Source organism: Amblyomma americanum, chromosome 1, assembly GCF_052857255.1.
Source record: "Amblyomma americanum isolate KBUSLIRL-KWMA chromosome 1, ASM5285725v1, whole genome shotgun sequence".
Lineage (NCBI taxonomy): Eukaryota > Metazoa > Arthropoda > Arachnida > Ixodida > Ixodidae > Amblyomma > Amblyomma americanum.
In genome coordinates this window covers 301426124-301442344 of record NC_135497.1, presented here as the reverse complement: position 1 = coordinate 301442344, position 16221 = coordinate 301426124, and the positions used below count along the sequence as shown (strand labels likewise).

Sequence of the window (16221 nt, the reverse complement as noted above, 5' to 3'; positions counted from 1 at the left end):
TAAAAGGTTCCAAATGCATTCATCGCAGCCTGTTATTACCCAACACCAACCGAAACTCACACAAAGCAAGTTATGTAAACACATGGTGACACCGTGACCGAAGGGATTAACCATGGTCGACATTGCCTTCGCTCCCGATTAACCATTGGGCGGCTTTAACTTCCGCTGTGGTCTTGGCCGGCTTCGTGACTGCGGTTTAAGAATAGCTTCGCCCAGGAGCGCACACACCTAAAAAGAGATGTCTGCAATTAACCATGCAGCTGACCGTGTTTACCTCAGGCGGCGTGCTTGGAGCACGCCCAGCTCGAAAGAACGGAGCATATCCTCCGACATACGCCCCACTTCGGATACAAGTTAGACAAGCATTTAAAAGCTGATTTCATTTCCTGTCATGACTAGGAAGCGGAGCAATCCATGACCGGGCAAGCCATGGCTCATGGTTAGCAACTGCTGTTTTTTTAGGAGCGTTAGCCCGTACTCATCACGTTTTGAGATTTAGTGGGGTCTGCTACCACACTGAGATCACAGTGCCATCTGCGGCAGCAACTAGACAACAGCACATCTCGCATTGAGGCTTCTAGCGCCATCTGCAATTGCATTGTAGAAACAACCACCTACCACGTGCCAATGACGACGTCACGGTCCAATATGGTGGATAGAGGTGGAACTATGTGATTATGTCGTCAGGGGACGAAATGTTGGCATAGTTTGGGTTTCTCGAATCCAAGATGGCGGCCATGAAAATTGGTTGTGCCCTCCCATCGATTTCCCCCTTCACCAACAAATACCCTATAACGGGTAGCAAAACTGTCCCATTACGGGCTATATATATATATATATATATATATATATATATATATATATATATATATATATATATATATATATATATATATATATATATATATATATATATATATATATATATATATATATATATATATATATATATATATATGCGCTCCGACAACAAGGCGCACCCATCTGGGGACATTTGTGAACCGAATTTGTAGGCAAATAGAACCCTATGAATTGTGGTATAAAAATAAAAATAAAACCACAATTAATTAATAGGTATAAATTGTATACATGCAATTACTAATTGAAGCCTTACCATATCGCAACACAAGCCGAATTCTAGGCCCACCTTGACCCCCAAGCGAAGCAAATTCCGTTTGGGACATATCTTGAGGAGGTGTAATGATCAACAGGTAGACGTGCATCGTAATTTCTCTCACAGATGGCGCTAGGCGGCGTGCGTGGACGCCTAACCAAGCACGGTGGCAGTCCACCCCGTTTCAAAGGGTGCTAAATTCCGTTTCTCGATACGAGCTGCGGGTTCTTTTTCCCTTCTTCGTCTAGTAAACCAAACAGCTAACGCTCGTTACTTCGACGTCGTCCAGACGGTGCCGGCCTTTTTTTTGTTGTGTATAGATAGGCTTTGTTTTTCAAAAGGCTATCAAGGACTATAATTCCCTCTGCCTTAATAATCTCCAGCATCTCCACCACGCTCGAGTGTTCCTAACGTGGCCCCTCGCTAGCAGCACTGATTAATGCTATAGTAAAATGATCGCTTTGTCACATATAATAGAGAGAAATAGGAGTATGAAAGAGAGAGGTTTGATGAAGACGACGAGGATGGCTATAAGGATGACGTGGGATAACCGAAGAATCAAGAAGATTAAGTATTCGGTGAGGTGGGAAGAGATGATTGGTGGAGAAGAGAAGAAGAGGACGACGACAAAGATTATGCCGACTGACGTTACTTCAGCCTCAGGACATCATCATCGTCATCACCATCACATGGACTAACGCCAATGCTATAAAAGCGCGAGGGAGAGCGAGGCACGGGGGAAAAACGGAGAAGCGGAGGCTCTAGCTGGTCAGGGACGCTTTGGCTGGAAGAGAGCAACGCCGGCTACTGCTCCGGTGAGCTCGAGTTCTACGGGTTCACACCGTGCACTTCCAGCCGTTCCTGAGCCCGTTCCGGGGAGTCAACGGAGGACGCTACCACCTGCTACGGCCAGGTGTGTCTCCAGCACTGTTGCCAGCCATCCGGGTGGTGCCCCCAATGCCAACAACACCGGCATCACCTCCACTGGCGCTTGGGCCAAGAGCTTGTACGGCGCAGCCAACGACACCGCCAGCAACGACGCCAGCGGCGCCAGCCTGAGCACGTCGAACGCCACCTCGACGCCGGCTACTGGACCCATGCAACGCCACATCCGCACCGAACCAACCATGAGCACGAACGCCGACTTAGTAGTAGACGCTAGTAGCAGTGTTCCCGGGTCGTGTGTATTGATAGTCTTTGTGTTTTGTGTAAGTTTTGTTAGTTTTGTGTGTTAGTGTTTGTGTCACGTAGGGTGTATTAAATGTGCGTCTGTGTGGTTACACCTGTCGCCTAGTTCATTCTTTCGGTCCGAGTGATCTCCGGGGAGATCCGTGACAAACATGGGTGGCGAGCCTATGCCAGGATTCATTTCCTTGTTTCTTTTCTTGTTTTGTCTCGGATTTTTCCGATCTCTCGACGGCAGAAAGTATGGATTTGGTAAAAACGTTAGAACAGGCGCTCAAGCTAGGGTTAAGCAAGGAAAAGGCGATGCGTCTCTATGAGGAAGGCAAAGAGGCAGAAAGAGGAGGCAGAAAGAGGAGGCAGATAGGGCGAGAGAGAGGATGTGCTCACACGAGAGAGAGAGAAAAACTTTTTTCTTCTCGCCCGCATGGTGCCCGCGCACCCACGCACCCGCGCGTCACCGCCGCCGCAGAAGCCGCGACGCTCGCCAGCGCCATCTCTCGCTCACTGCAAGTAAACCGTGGGTCACGTGAGGCGAGCTCGCGCTGTGACTTGCGCGTTCTCCGTGGGGCGGGGCTCTGTCGCCCCCGCTCGACGGAAACGTAGAGCAGGGCCCAGCGGCGCCGGCCGCCCGATTTCGGGGAGTAGCCGTTTCCCAAACGCCCCCCTCCGTCAGCTGCCGGCGCGACGTAGCAAGGAAAAAACAGGCTGTGTGAATGAGGCCTGCCGTATGGTGGCGGCATACTATGCAAGCTCTCTTCGTGTAGAAAAACTCTTGTTTATTCCCAAACAAATGTTTAAACTCTTAAGCCTTGGTCGCCATTTTCCCACCTGAAGCCCGACCCTCTCGCTCACTTCTCCGATAACTGCCTCTGCACGTCCTTCCTGAACTCACTGGCATCCACGAACAGCGCACTGTACTAATGTTTTTTCGAACTTTGCGTGCACCTTTCGTAGTGAAGGAGTACTCATTAAACAAGGTTGCTGAACAGAGTGCTTAATTAACCGATAGCGCTGCGTTTTCTCCTCAGTATAAAGAACGTCCGAAAATGCAGAAACACTGGTACTATAAAGCATCTCCTTCCATGCGACATGAGTGACACCGCTCAATGACCACTCCTCTTCCTTCTCTTAGTGTAACTTTCGGCAAAAGGGCCAGAATCATGGGCCATGACGACCGAAAAGGTCCAGGATAACCGCCACTTCATTGTTCTTGACGAATGCAATGCTCCTGTTCTTCTGGCTGACGCCATGCAGTCCGAAGCAGCTTCGTGAGAGGACCGTCCAGCATCTGCAGGACACGGCCACGAAGCAGCTATAGGGCAGCGCTTCGAAGCAGCTGAACGACTGGGACACGGGTCAGCTACAGGAGGAGAGGGTTCCAGAGTAGCTGCAGGAGGCAATCTCTGGGCACGGCCGCATCAAGGTTCGCTGGGTTGATGCCGCAATACGTGCTTGCAACAGGCTTTTTGGGGAGCTTATCGTTGACGGCACGAGCCAGTCCACCGGTTCCCGAAGCACAGGTCGCCATGGAAGCAGCGGAAGCGAGCGAAGACCCGGTGGCTTCCTTCGTTGTAGCCAGTGAAGCTTCCCTGCCATTAGCCAAAGAATTTAAGGCTGTAGAGTTTACGGGATCGTTTCGGAAAGTCTTTTCACGCTCCTTACACCACTGCTCCCAGGATTCCTGCACGAGCTTCGAATACTTCGAATTCCGGCTGCGCTGGCATTGTTTTCTCACAATGGTGACAATAGCTTTGTGAGCCTGTGCATCGAGGCTTGTCGAACACTCGGACGTGGAGCAGCTCGGCATGCTAGAAGCGAGAAGGGTGACCCTGAAAGTGCTCGATGGCTGTGAACAGTCTTCGTGTTTCTCGGTATCCTTGCGCACCGCCAAAGGCTTCTGAGCAGAAGGTTGACTTGTCCCAGACCGAGGTTTGTCAACCACACCCGGCAGAACGGAAGAATTATTTTGAGATTTCCCAGTAAGCCGTTAGTGGTCGGTCCGTAAGGTGGTTGTCTGAGTTTTCTTCAAACGCGTTGGTCAGAACGCCTCCGCGGTACTGCCTCGGACGCAGGTCCCGGTTTGTTGGCCTCGGTTGTTTTGGCGCCCGGCACTGTCCGTTGTGATCCCGTGCCACGTGTGGTCTTTGCTTCTACGCTTCGTGAGTTACTGCTTGGCAAATTCGCCGTATCGCGGCTCACCCAATGGTATCCGCTAGCCTGTGACCCATCCCGTCGTTTTGGGTGCCTTCGACGCAGCGGTTTTTCACTCCTAGTGCTCGGCTCATTTACGGAACCGTCGTCATCACTGGACTCGCATGATTTCTGTACGTTGAGGTATGGGGGTCTGGACCTAGTGTTTGCTTTCTTGTTTTGGTTGCTAGCCCGTCTTCCTGAATATCCGGCCCTCGACGATTTAGCTGGTGGAGGAGGCGATTCCAGAAGGCACTCACACCTTGAAGAACGCTGTCGTTTTTCCACCAGCATAAAGCCGGGACGACTCTGCTGTTCAGAAGACCGGCGCAGTACGGGCTTTCTTTCGGAATGAGTATTTGGTACTCGGTCGTTCTTCCTTTCCACTTTCCTACTGCTTCTTCGTGGCAACTTAGTGTTTAGTTTTGAAGTGCCTGAGCTCGAAGTAGGCGTTTTCACTGAAGCGACTGGCCTCCGTGCTTGCGTTTCAGCACTTAACACTGAGACCTTACCATCGACAGGTCTCGGCTTTAGTCCCGCGCGGCTCCTGCGACGGGAAGACGCCTTTGGTTCCTTAAGCTTGGTTGGACCACTGGACGGACACCTATTGGTTCGTGACTCAAGTGACGTCGCCTTGCGAGCAACACACGCCGCCTCCGCTTGCGGTCCAGACGGCTTCTCGACTTTTGGCGGCAGTGAAGCATCTCTCCTCTTGCACACCTGATCCGCTTGGAATGGGAGCAAAGTTCCTTAGTCTCGATGAAGCTCAGTAGGAGTTTTTCGTGCAGTCGCGCTTGGTCGCATAGTCACTGACGTCCCCGCCTTCGGAAGGACCGGCGTAAGACGTGTCTGTTGTTAGCCGTTTTATCGGACCACCGGATTCCTTGGGGAGATCCGTGCCTCTCTCTAGCGGTCTGGCTGACGAGAAGTGGTGTCGCCGTGTATTCCTGGCCTCGTTGACTGCTAGGCACTCATCCGGGCTTTCGCGCACCGTTCCACACCTGTCCTCGCGTTCGACTGGGGTCCTCACCTTGATGTAGTAGTTCTTCCAGACGGCCAGCTCGCTGTGCTGTTGTGCGGCGGGCCCCAAAGTCCTGTCCCGGGGCCCCAGGTCGTTGGCTCGCGGTGTTGACTCATCCTTCGTGGTCATACAGTTGTCTGCCGGCGACGAACGCTCGACTTCTACATCCATCTCTGCGGAAGCTAAGCAGCTGTCCCGCTGGCATAGCGAAAATGCAATACTGGCCTTTATGACGACGCTGATCTTCCAGCAGAGCTTCCACACGAGTCGGAGTAGGGTCTCCATGGCGCAGGACTCCAACAGATGAGCGAGAATGGTGCCGCACATCTGGCAGAACACCGCGGGGCGCAGCGCCCTTGCCATGGCGTGATCTCGTACAAGTGACGTGGCTGAGAAGAGCTGGCGTGAGCACGAATACACACGTCAGTGTTCTCCTCGCGACGATGGCATGCGCCACGCGCTAGAGTGCACGAGCTAGTGAGGAGAGTGGCGATGATTCTCGTCACTCTGTGGCTTGCCTCTACGAAGCTTGGAGTCAAACATATTTTAATCAAAGGCATAATTTTAGTGAACACCTAAAAAAAAACTAGCTGAGGTACCAAGGAACATTACGGGACAAAACCCCTGCACATATACACGGCACTTCAGAACGCTAACCATTCAAGTGTTTTATTCTTATCGAAATGAATTGGTCTGCTCACGAAAGACCTCACATTTCACCTAATCACTACGTGATCACCTGTGAAAGCTGGTTCTGCTCGTTTTTAATGCGTAAGCATTGTATGGCTATGTTTGCGGTTTCGTACCGTCACAAGCTTGTCATCACGGTAAGGTCGAAAGAATTGAGTTATGAGAAAAAGAATGGTTGCATTGATAGAGCATCAAAATATCTCGCAGGGGAAATCATGAGTTGCATGTGGGGTAATTAATTAATTAGAGCCAAAAATGTCCAAAAAGTGGGCGAGGCCGGAGCAAAAGTGGCCCCGAATTTGAAAACACCGGAGGTAGGCGGAGCTAAAACGTGACAAATTTGAAAAGCCGGAAGTGTGGACGGAGCGAAGCGTAGCGCCAAATTTGAAAACGAAGCGTGGCGCCAAGTTTGAAAACTGAAACTGTGCAATGATGGAAATTAATTCGCTCCCAGAATCCACGGAGCTGTGCTGACGTGTCTCGCATGGGCTCCCGCCTCGAAGCCACTTTTCGGCAGAAAGAGTCAGCCTTCGGGCTCGAATATTTTGGACGACATCCGGGCCATTGTCCAGTGCCTGCTGCAGCCGGATTTTGCCAATCTACGGACACCTGGGCATATTGCCGGCTGACTGCCGGCCTAGCCATCGAGCTCGACCTAGCTCGTCACCTCTCCGCCGGGAACTGAGCGCCCAGGGACCCGCACAGATGGAGTACGCCGTGGAAGGCGAGAAAATATCACCGTCGGAGCTCGAGGCCGGAAAATGGGAAACCATTCTTCGCTACCGCGACCGACAACGAGGCCTGAAGAATAAAGGGCCCGCATCAACCGACGACGAGCCTGCGCAGGGGCACGGCCAAGACAAGTCTAATTCCGATTTTCCATCGCGAAAGAACGGGAAGAAGCTACTTGCACTCAGCAAGAAAGCCCTTCTCCCGCGCTTACCGACCGACGACTACAAAATCGTCTGCCGACCACAAGGTTGGAATCTGAGGGACTTTGCGCCCGGACTACTACTCTTCTGCGCCTGCGAGGTGGCCAGGCTGCAATTCCCCCCAAACTGGCACAAATACCAGACCTACATCACACGTTCTATGCAGATGACATCACACTTTGGGTAACCAAAGGATGCGAAGGCTACATAGAAGACACACTCCAAGCAGCAGTGGACATCATCGAGGCATGCGCATGGGATTCCGGCCTCACTTGTTCTGAGCAAAAATCTGAACTCTTCGTGATCCGTCGTAAACAAAGAGGTAGGCGTACCACGACATCCCCCCCGCAAATAAACGTCTATGTTAATGGACGATCTGTCAAAGAGGTACAGACCATGAGAATACTGGGGTTGTATTTACAAACAAATGGAAAAAATACTGACACACTCACTAAGCTAAAACGCACGGTAGAAGCGACGGCGCGATTACTCCGCCGCATAGCTAACCGCAGACAAGGGGTGAGGGAAAGAGATTTATGCCGCCTAGTGCAGGCCTTTGCGCTGAGCAGGATACTCTATGCCACCCCTTATCTGAAATTTTCGAAAGCAGAAAAGGACAAATTGGATAGCATGATACGGCAGGCCTATAAGGCTGCGTTAGGACTCCCACTAAATGCCTCAACCGAAAGGCTTATGAGGTTAGGAATACATAACACCTACAATGAACTGAAAGAAGCCCATTTAATGGCTCAAACAGCGCGATTAGCCAATTCCAGAACTGGCAGGAGTATTCTTACCAGGCTCGGAATTAACTTTCAACCTACGAATAACGATGCTAAAGTAGACTTACCCCGCGCCTATAGGACGGCCCTACTAATCAAACCACTCCCCAAAAACATGCACCCCTTACAAAATGAGGGTAGAAGACAAGCACGAGCCAAAGCCTTACATAAGAAATACAGACAGTGCGCTGCAACACTTTATGTAGATGCGGCAGAATACAAAAATACCAATGCCTTTGCAGTTGTGGTTGTGAACGAGAATGGTGACCACATCGTCTCGGCGACAATCAAAACGAAATCCTCTGAAACGGCAGAGGAGGCGGCTATAGCCCTCGCCCTAGCACATACCCAAGGGAGCATCATCCTCAGCGATTCCAAAATGGGTATCAATAATTTCGCTAAAGGGCGAATTACAAACACCTCCCTTAGAATCCTTAACGCAACCAAATTCTCACCAAATTATTCCGAATTGATATGGGTCCCAGCCCATTCGGGGAATCCGGGGAACGAGGCAGCCCACAATAAAGCCCGAGGTTTCGTCGACCGGGCAGTGGATGAGTCTGGCTCCCTGAATTTCACGAAGTACTCAATGATCACATATCATGATCTCACCAATCATTTTAAACTAGAGAGGAGAATTTTCCCCCCTCCAGACAAAAGACTTACTAAAGAACAAGAGGTTACGTGGCGTCGTCTACAGACGAGATCGATACGCACCCCATCACTCCTCGCGCACATTTATCCAGATCTTTACAACCCAAACTGCAAACACTGTGGCCAACGTGCTACCTACGATCACATCCTGTGGGACTGCAAAATAGAGCCACCTCCGGGTGATCTAGTTACAGCTCCTTCTCTCGAGCGGTGGGAGACCGTGCTGGCTAGCTCTGACCCCAGAACGCAAGTTTTGGCGGTGGAGTGGGCTGACAAAGTCGTCGAGGGCTATGTACTCTCGACCACTTAACGCGACCTCTTGCCAAGCTCTTCCCGGCGAATAAAATGTTTTACAATCAAAAGGAAATTAATTCAGGCAAAGAGGGTCGAGGAGGCGTCAGTGCTGACGCATTCCTCCAATGCGGGTGCCGCAGTTATCCCATATTATTATTATTATTATTATTATTATTATTATTATTATTATTATTATTATTATTATTATTATTATTATTATTATTATTATTATGCGGTGGCCATCTTCCTGCTTCGGACATTTCGCGCAGCCACGCCGATCGTGCAGTCATGGCCGAAGTTTGTGGGATACAGATTCGCGGGGAAAAAAAAGACCGCGGTGCCTCGCTAGTCAGTCAGCTGGTATGCATCCGGAGGACGGAGCACACATGTACATGTCCCCTTGTGCTTCAATGCTTTTTACTGAACTCATCTGCCCGACCGCATAGAAATACATTTTTGCGTACCGATGGAAGAAAAAAACTGCATGTTGTTTGCGTGTTTTAGTGTAGCTTTGTTGATGAATGGTGAAAGGTAGCGCGAAAAGAACACGCGCACACTATAGTATGGGCAGGGTCACTGACTGCTGAACATGCCCCTGACCTCGCCCGCTTAAAGCGCGCATAATCTGCCTGTAGCTCTTTTTCTTGCTTGAGCAGCATCTGCCATCAGACGCTGTTCGTAACTGAACAGTGTGTTCTGCTGGCTTCGCTTCTTTTGGAGCTTTGAATGCCGCCGCGTTCAGTCGCTTCTGCTTTTCGTGATGGGTAACGCCCTCAACTCAGCGTCCCTCACTCCTTTCACTGTTTGGCGCGCAATAGTGCTCGCCCTCTCTTCATCGGCATCAGCGGCACGTTTGGCCGCCCTGGCCTTTTTCTCACCTTAATGTGCGGCTACAAAAAGCTGCCATTGGTGACGTTGTGCAACCTTTCGATCTCTTGACGCAGCACGCTCAATGGCGCAGCCACGCACGGCAGCACTACATCCCCTCCCAGCACGAACGGATGAAAGAAGAGGAAGACGACGATTTACAACATGCAGCGCGGATGACTATCACTTAGTACACAGAGGCCAACAACAACATGCGAGAGGCTCCGGCGATAGCCGACGAGGACATCGGAAAACAGAGCTTCTCTGTTGGCGCAGGCGCTGGTTCGCATCCTGTTCAGTTACGAAGTTTTTTCTACTGGCTACCGTTCTGACGGAAGAGTACGGAAGTTTTCGGATAAGTTCGGAAAGTTCGGCTTAGGGTTCGCTGCGGTTTACGGACGATGTTCGCCTTAATTTGCCGAGAATGGGAGCTAAAAGCATTTCATGCTTCAAAAAAAAAAACAATAACACATACATTTGTTAAAACCGGTAAAACGCGGTTAAAAGTACAGTAATTGACAATATATTTTTAAATCTTTCAATTTCACTCGGTCAGAACTTTGCCATCATTAGCCATAGCAACTTGCGCCTTTATTCAGTCTGTTCATAGCACGCATTTTGTGTCATTATTTGTGCATGAATGCTGCTTTTAAGGTGCCTTCCCTGCTAAACTTTCCTTCGCGCGTATTCACCGATACTGTAAATTACCCCATTAAGAATTTGAGCTTAACTATAGGCTATGAAGTGCGGCTTCTGTACAACCGCAAAAAGAAATTGATAGGTTTTGTTCTTGACAGTTTACCTAATGCTTATACTACGGACGTTTCAACGCATGTCCATGCGTGTGAAGTAATGTTTTAAACTCTTTCAGATATGCATTTCCTCTGCTACAGCATGATGAGAGGATAAATAATTACATCAGTCGCGTGTTTCTAACGACGTGTACAAATGAACAAAACCTATTTTCTAACATATTTTATGGAAGGTCATAAAATGCGCATTTTGTATTGCAGTGGTAGTGACAAATTTAGTTCTTGATTGTGGCATATTGCTTAGTTTTTATTCTATTTTATGGCGAAGAAAAATATCCAGATAATGTAATAGCGTACACCAGCATTGAGAAGTAAACCCTTCATGTCACGTATTTAAGGCATGCCTAAGCAGTAGACGGCGTTTCAGCGAACGTTAACTCATTGTGCAAGGAACACTCACCACCAGGAGTTATATCGAAGCGCGCTAACAGAAACAAAAATAAATGCTAGAATTGAAAGGGACAGCAATGCCAATCGCTCATTCAGTTGTGTCGGCTGACAGAGGCGTTACGTTGACGTCGGCACAGCTGCCTCGCAGCTGCCCCGCGCAATCGAGGACTCCGCCGTCATAATTAAATGTCCACCCACGCTGTAAAATGGCAACTAAGACGCGCTGTGTTGCAGAGCGACCTTGTGTTTGCCAAGTCGACTGCCAAGGACATTCAGTGAGAGCCAGTCTCGGCGCACTTTAACAATCACAAAGCACTAGAGGCATAAGTCACCACCTGTAGGTTAGGACACCAACAGAAAGTACTCCGAACTTTCAACGGCGTCTCTCTTTAGCCGTTTCTTGTGTGTGGGCGATCGTCGACTGAGCGTCATTCTCAATGCCTTATCTGCATGATGTGTGCTCACCTAGTCTGCTACACAACGTCTGTGCACGATGCCATATAACAGCTGTCGTCTGCATATCGTACGTGGTGGTGAAAGCGTTGCGTAACCTTCTTTGTCGAAGCCTGGCGTCACTTTCCGTAATGACCACGTATGCCACGCAGTGCGGTTCTGCACTGGACGTTGGTGCACGTCGCCATTTTATCTGTCACGGACACAATGAGCTCGAACGCGCCCTACTGTGTGCAGTCTTCAATCCTTACTTCAGTTTTATAAAAGGTGTTCTGTTCGCAGGCTGGATGTATTCCCCTTCTACCGCATCAGCGCCAACTGGATGAGCGTGTTCAGCGTCCTATTTACCATTGCTACTGGGCTGGTCGTCAGCTTGGCCACAGGTACGGACCACTGCCACTCCTGCATCATGCAGCTCTTTTCGCGGTGCGCACTGAGCCAACAGCAGAGTTCACTGCTGCCAGACAACGTTTTTTGTATAAATGCAGTGTTACCCAGAGCTGAGCTTTCTCCGAAGTTCAATAGACTTGTGTAAATTGCGAATATCCTCGCATAATTGTTTGTGTTTAATCCCAGAAGTCTTTATAACAACCGCGACAAATACATTGATAATTTTTACAAGGGTACAGATATGCACAGGGCTCCATGGTCAAGAGCCCTCAGACCACAGCCCCCAGTGTCCACTTTTCTGCCTTGTAGGGAGCCGTTTACGACACCCCCAAATCCCCAACTATCTGGAGGGAGTGGTGAAGTTTCATCCTCACTCCTGTGAACCTTGGTGAGGAGGTTCACAGACGCCCCAAATTCCCGACTCTTCTGTTAAAATGCAGACCGTGTGGCCTGGGGACTTTTGACAAACCCTTAACATACCACAAGACAATACGCAGCACAGCCTTTATAACGTCATAATAACTTCCGTCGGATTACTACCAGTAATACAGCAGCCTTATCTGAAATATTTATAGAATTATAACTTCAAAAATATAGGTATTGCGATCACTGAAATATTTGCCGTCAAATGTGTGAAACGTTATAATTAACGCGCACATTCTGATTCAGTTCATAAGGAGTCTTCACCACCCATGACGAATGGATGGCGTCCATATATATTCCTTTTGCCTCCCTAAATCCTAATTTGTATATTATGCGTGAACGAACTGATCAGAAGCGCCTCTCTCCTTGCTGAGCATTTTAATGTACAAAGCTTCATGAAAAGCTTCGCCTCATGAATTCAGACACAAACGACTTTTTTCACTATGTATCCTCACTAACAAAAAAACTGTCTACCTCGTCGTCGAGAGTGTAAGTGCAAGCAGGCAGTGCATTGCAGGAAAGCTGTAGCACATTCTGCGACGACTCATAGAGACAGCTGCACTTGGGTATTGCCAAGGTCCTTTGGCTGTTGGACATGCCACCGGCTTCGGTCGCTTCTGCCCTCCAAGTTGGGCAGCGCGCTAGGCGTCCCTTGCGGCTATACAAATACTTCAAAGGAGCCTTTCTGCATAGCGTTACCAGACACCGCTACCATCAGCTGCCATTTGCGCATGCTCTTTTGGCGGCTGGCGCTAGAGGTGTATACCCTGCAGCTATGACAAAACGCTCTGTTGGAATTGTGCTATTACGCACACCTGAATAATAGCAGTTTCTTTGTATAAATGACCTACTGCTTCGCCTAGTGCGGATGTGTTTTTGCTTTCTTCTCGTATGAGCGCAATGCAATTGAAAGCGCGCAAGATATAATGAAAAGAACGTCTATATCCTCAGATGAGTATTTGCTAAATTTCCAGGAGGGCGAAGAGAGGTCGACAAAAGCCTTCAGCTGTCCAGCAAACAAGTCCTTTGTGTCTGGGCGCAAGTTGGGCTTCTTTCTAGAAAGACGCTGGTAAGCATCTCTTAACCTAGACCTTAATCCTTTGTCGAAATGCAAAAATGGAGATGTGCTTTGTGATGTCGCTGCACGTTAAATAACCCCCAATGGTAGATATGAGTCCGGAACCCTCCAATACGGCAATTCTTTCACCATTTCATCACTTCCTTCACTATTTTTATCACGGCGTGGTTCAAGTATCCTCCTCGGTACAGTTCTTGCGTCTCTCCTTTCCTCATGCTCATCACCACCACACCCAATATGGTGCGGTACTGAGTTTGGAATGCGGTCATATTATAGCAGGCTTTGCTCCGAGTCCGGGTTGTAAGCTGTGAAGTACGGTTGAGTGAAATACTGAGATTCATGCAAATATACTCACGAAATTCGTTTGTGCAGCTTGTCTATAGGTCCGTCTGACTGTTGTGTAAATTTTGGATGTTTTCGAGTACGAGAGATACAAAGTTCATACGAGAGAAAATTTGCTGGGGTTATAGTAGTATTTACTGCCATTGCTCATATCTTGACTAGTCACACCAGGTCACAGCAGAGCCTGAGCGAGCTTTTTTTTATCGTAACAATCCAGTAAACGGAGACGCCGAAGTGAGAAGCCGAAAGCGAGCTGCTTTTGTTTGGTTTACGGTCTGTGGCGTACGGCGTTTAACGTCCCAGAGCGACTCAGGCTATGAGAGCCACCGTAGTAAAGGGCTCTCGATAATTTCAACTATGCACCTGCGGTTCTTTAACATGCACTGACATCGCACAGTGCACGGGCCTCTACGATGTCGCCTCCATCGAAATGCAACTGCCACGGCTAGAATTGAACCCGTGTTTGGCTAAAAAAAACAATGTGAAGTACGACAGAACTTGCGTGCTGATTAACACGCATCATCTTCGCGTACCTCCCATGCGAGATACCTCGACAAAATCGCAAGTGCCTACTTAGACTCACTCACAAAAGTTTGCTCAACCTATGGACACACTCAAACGGAGATTCACACAGGCCCAAGTCAAGAAATCGAGCTCATTTAGGCTCACAACTCATTTGTACTCACTCCAACTCACGATTAATTTAGAGTCAGCCGCTCATTACAATTCACAACTCACTTCGACTCACAACCCATCTGAGCTCACTCATATCAACTCGCGACTCAATTGGGCTCACTCAGTGGTTTCGACTCAAGACACACATGGGCTTAATAGAAGCGCCCAAGTGGCATGCCCCCGAGCCAACCTCTCAAGATTGAACATCTCAAGTTGCTTGTACAGCTTTTTCCTTGGCTTTCTTCGCAACATCTCGTTGCGCAAATAAACCTTCAGTCTGAGACACGCGACAAGGGACCACCCCCACGCAGTGACATGGTGGAACTCAGTCAAAGGTTCCAACACATCCCCACATGGCTAATTACCGCACCTGCACCCGAGTAAACTAGCAAAGGGAGAGGGTCAAAAACGCCGGAAAAGGACAAAAACGCCGTTTTCATTGCTTCCGTAGAATCCTTTTCTTCGGTCGCCCACAGGTGCCTCGCCCTCAAGCCTCCTTGGCCGAGGCAGCAAATTGTTCCTCCCCTCCACTGTCAGCAAACGAGGAGAAAAAAGAATTAAATGCACACCATCGTCGAGAAAACACAGACCATGATCTGAGTCTGAGCCCGGACACATGACTCGGAATGCGAGTTCAGAATCGTTCACAACTCGGACCAATCTCTGAATGAGAGTCCGAACTCACTCATGACTCAGATCACGATCCGCTTGCGAGTTCCAACTCGCTCACCATGATTATGATATCCAAACCTATGCCATTTTCATGCGGTTATTTCTTTGTTGTTTTTCCTTTACAGTCGTAGCTTCTCAGTGGTGTCTCTGCGACATTCTTACCCAAATTATAGTATAATGCGCCTAGTCTATTGAGCTTTCTTTTTTAAGTTCTGCTGAGAATCAGTCAACTTCCTGGATTTTACAGGTTTCAGATGGAAGTCCAGAAATGTCTACTAGTAAGGAAGCAATATCACTCATCCCCAGAAGCGGTGAAGAAGCCGGGGCCTGCTAATGTGTCGTCCACAGCAAAAACTACATGACATCTTTTTGACTGCCGACAGCTGTGAAATGCAGTAGGGCATGCGGAGTTTCAGTACCCTTGGCCATAAGGAATTCATCTATGTAGATTATTGGCGCATTTGTGCACCAAGAGACGACTGCGGTCTATAAGCTTTGCAACTATTTTAGTTACTCCAATCTTCGCCTTCGGCGTTCACATGTGGACTGATCGGGCTAATAGAAACAATCTAAGAAATATGTCGCCCATTTTCACGCCTGCTCAATGCTGACTAGAAGGTGGCACTGATTGAGCGCTTCGCATGCACAACCTTGTAGGAGCAATGGTGCTGGCTGCCGTGCAGAAACGCACGACACCAGTGATTTCTACACCACTCCCAGGCGTTCGTTCGCCAGATGCTGCCTGCCTATAGGCAACATACACATTAGGTAGTTTGGTAAGATCACCGGCATACCTGCCAGCACCTGTGACCGCTGCCCCCCGAGACGAATATATGTGCAAGGTGTTTGTAATATAAATGGGAACTTCCAGGTGCACTCGTCTGAAGTAAAGTGCAAGCACCGATCTCCACTAAGCGTTATTGTATCAAATAAAGCTCGTTTTTCGCAACGTCTTCATTCTTTATGCATACGTATCTGTTGTTTCTGCACGCATGTTAGGACCGAGTGGATGGAAAGTGAGAGGGAAACTGTCACCATCAATCTCCTAGTTATCCAAAATCAATTAATAACCTTTTTTTTCCCTATAGCCTGTATGTTCGTATTGGAAGGTGGTCATAGACATTGACTATTCCATTTGATAGACAGCCCGCAGCGAGCCAGTGGTACTGCAAAAGCGGACAGCAACGCCTTTGCTGTCTGTACTTTGAGTGTAGCGCACTACCGATGTTGAAATTTGTGGTGCACGAAATTGTGCAC

General features: G+C 48.9%; 1 protein-coding gene across 1 annotated transcript in view; it reads left to right on the top strand.

Annotated features, from left to right (window-relative positions):
• The window catches only part of LOC144098303 (sodium-dependent multivitamin transporter-like), a 31133-nt gene extending 15265 nt beyond the window's left edge, over nucleotides 1–15868 (top strand). The window contains exons 6-8 of the mRNA XM_077630848.1: nucleotides 11667–11767; nucleotides 13172–13266; nucleotides 15212–15868. Coding sequence (XP_077486974.1) covers nucleotides 11667–11767; nucleotides 13172–13266; nucleotides 15212–15298 — 283 coding nt within the window. The 3' untranslated portion in view covers nucleotides 15299–15868. The remainder of the gene's footprint in view (nucleotides 1–11666; nucleotides 11768–13171; nucleotides 13267–15211) is intronic.
• Nucleotides 15869–16221: the final 353 nt, after the last annotated feature.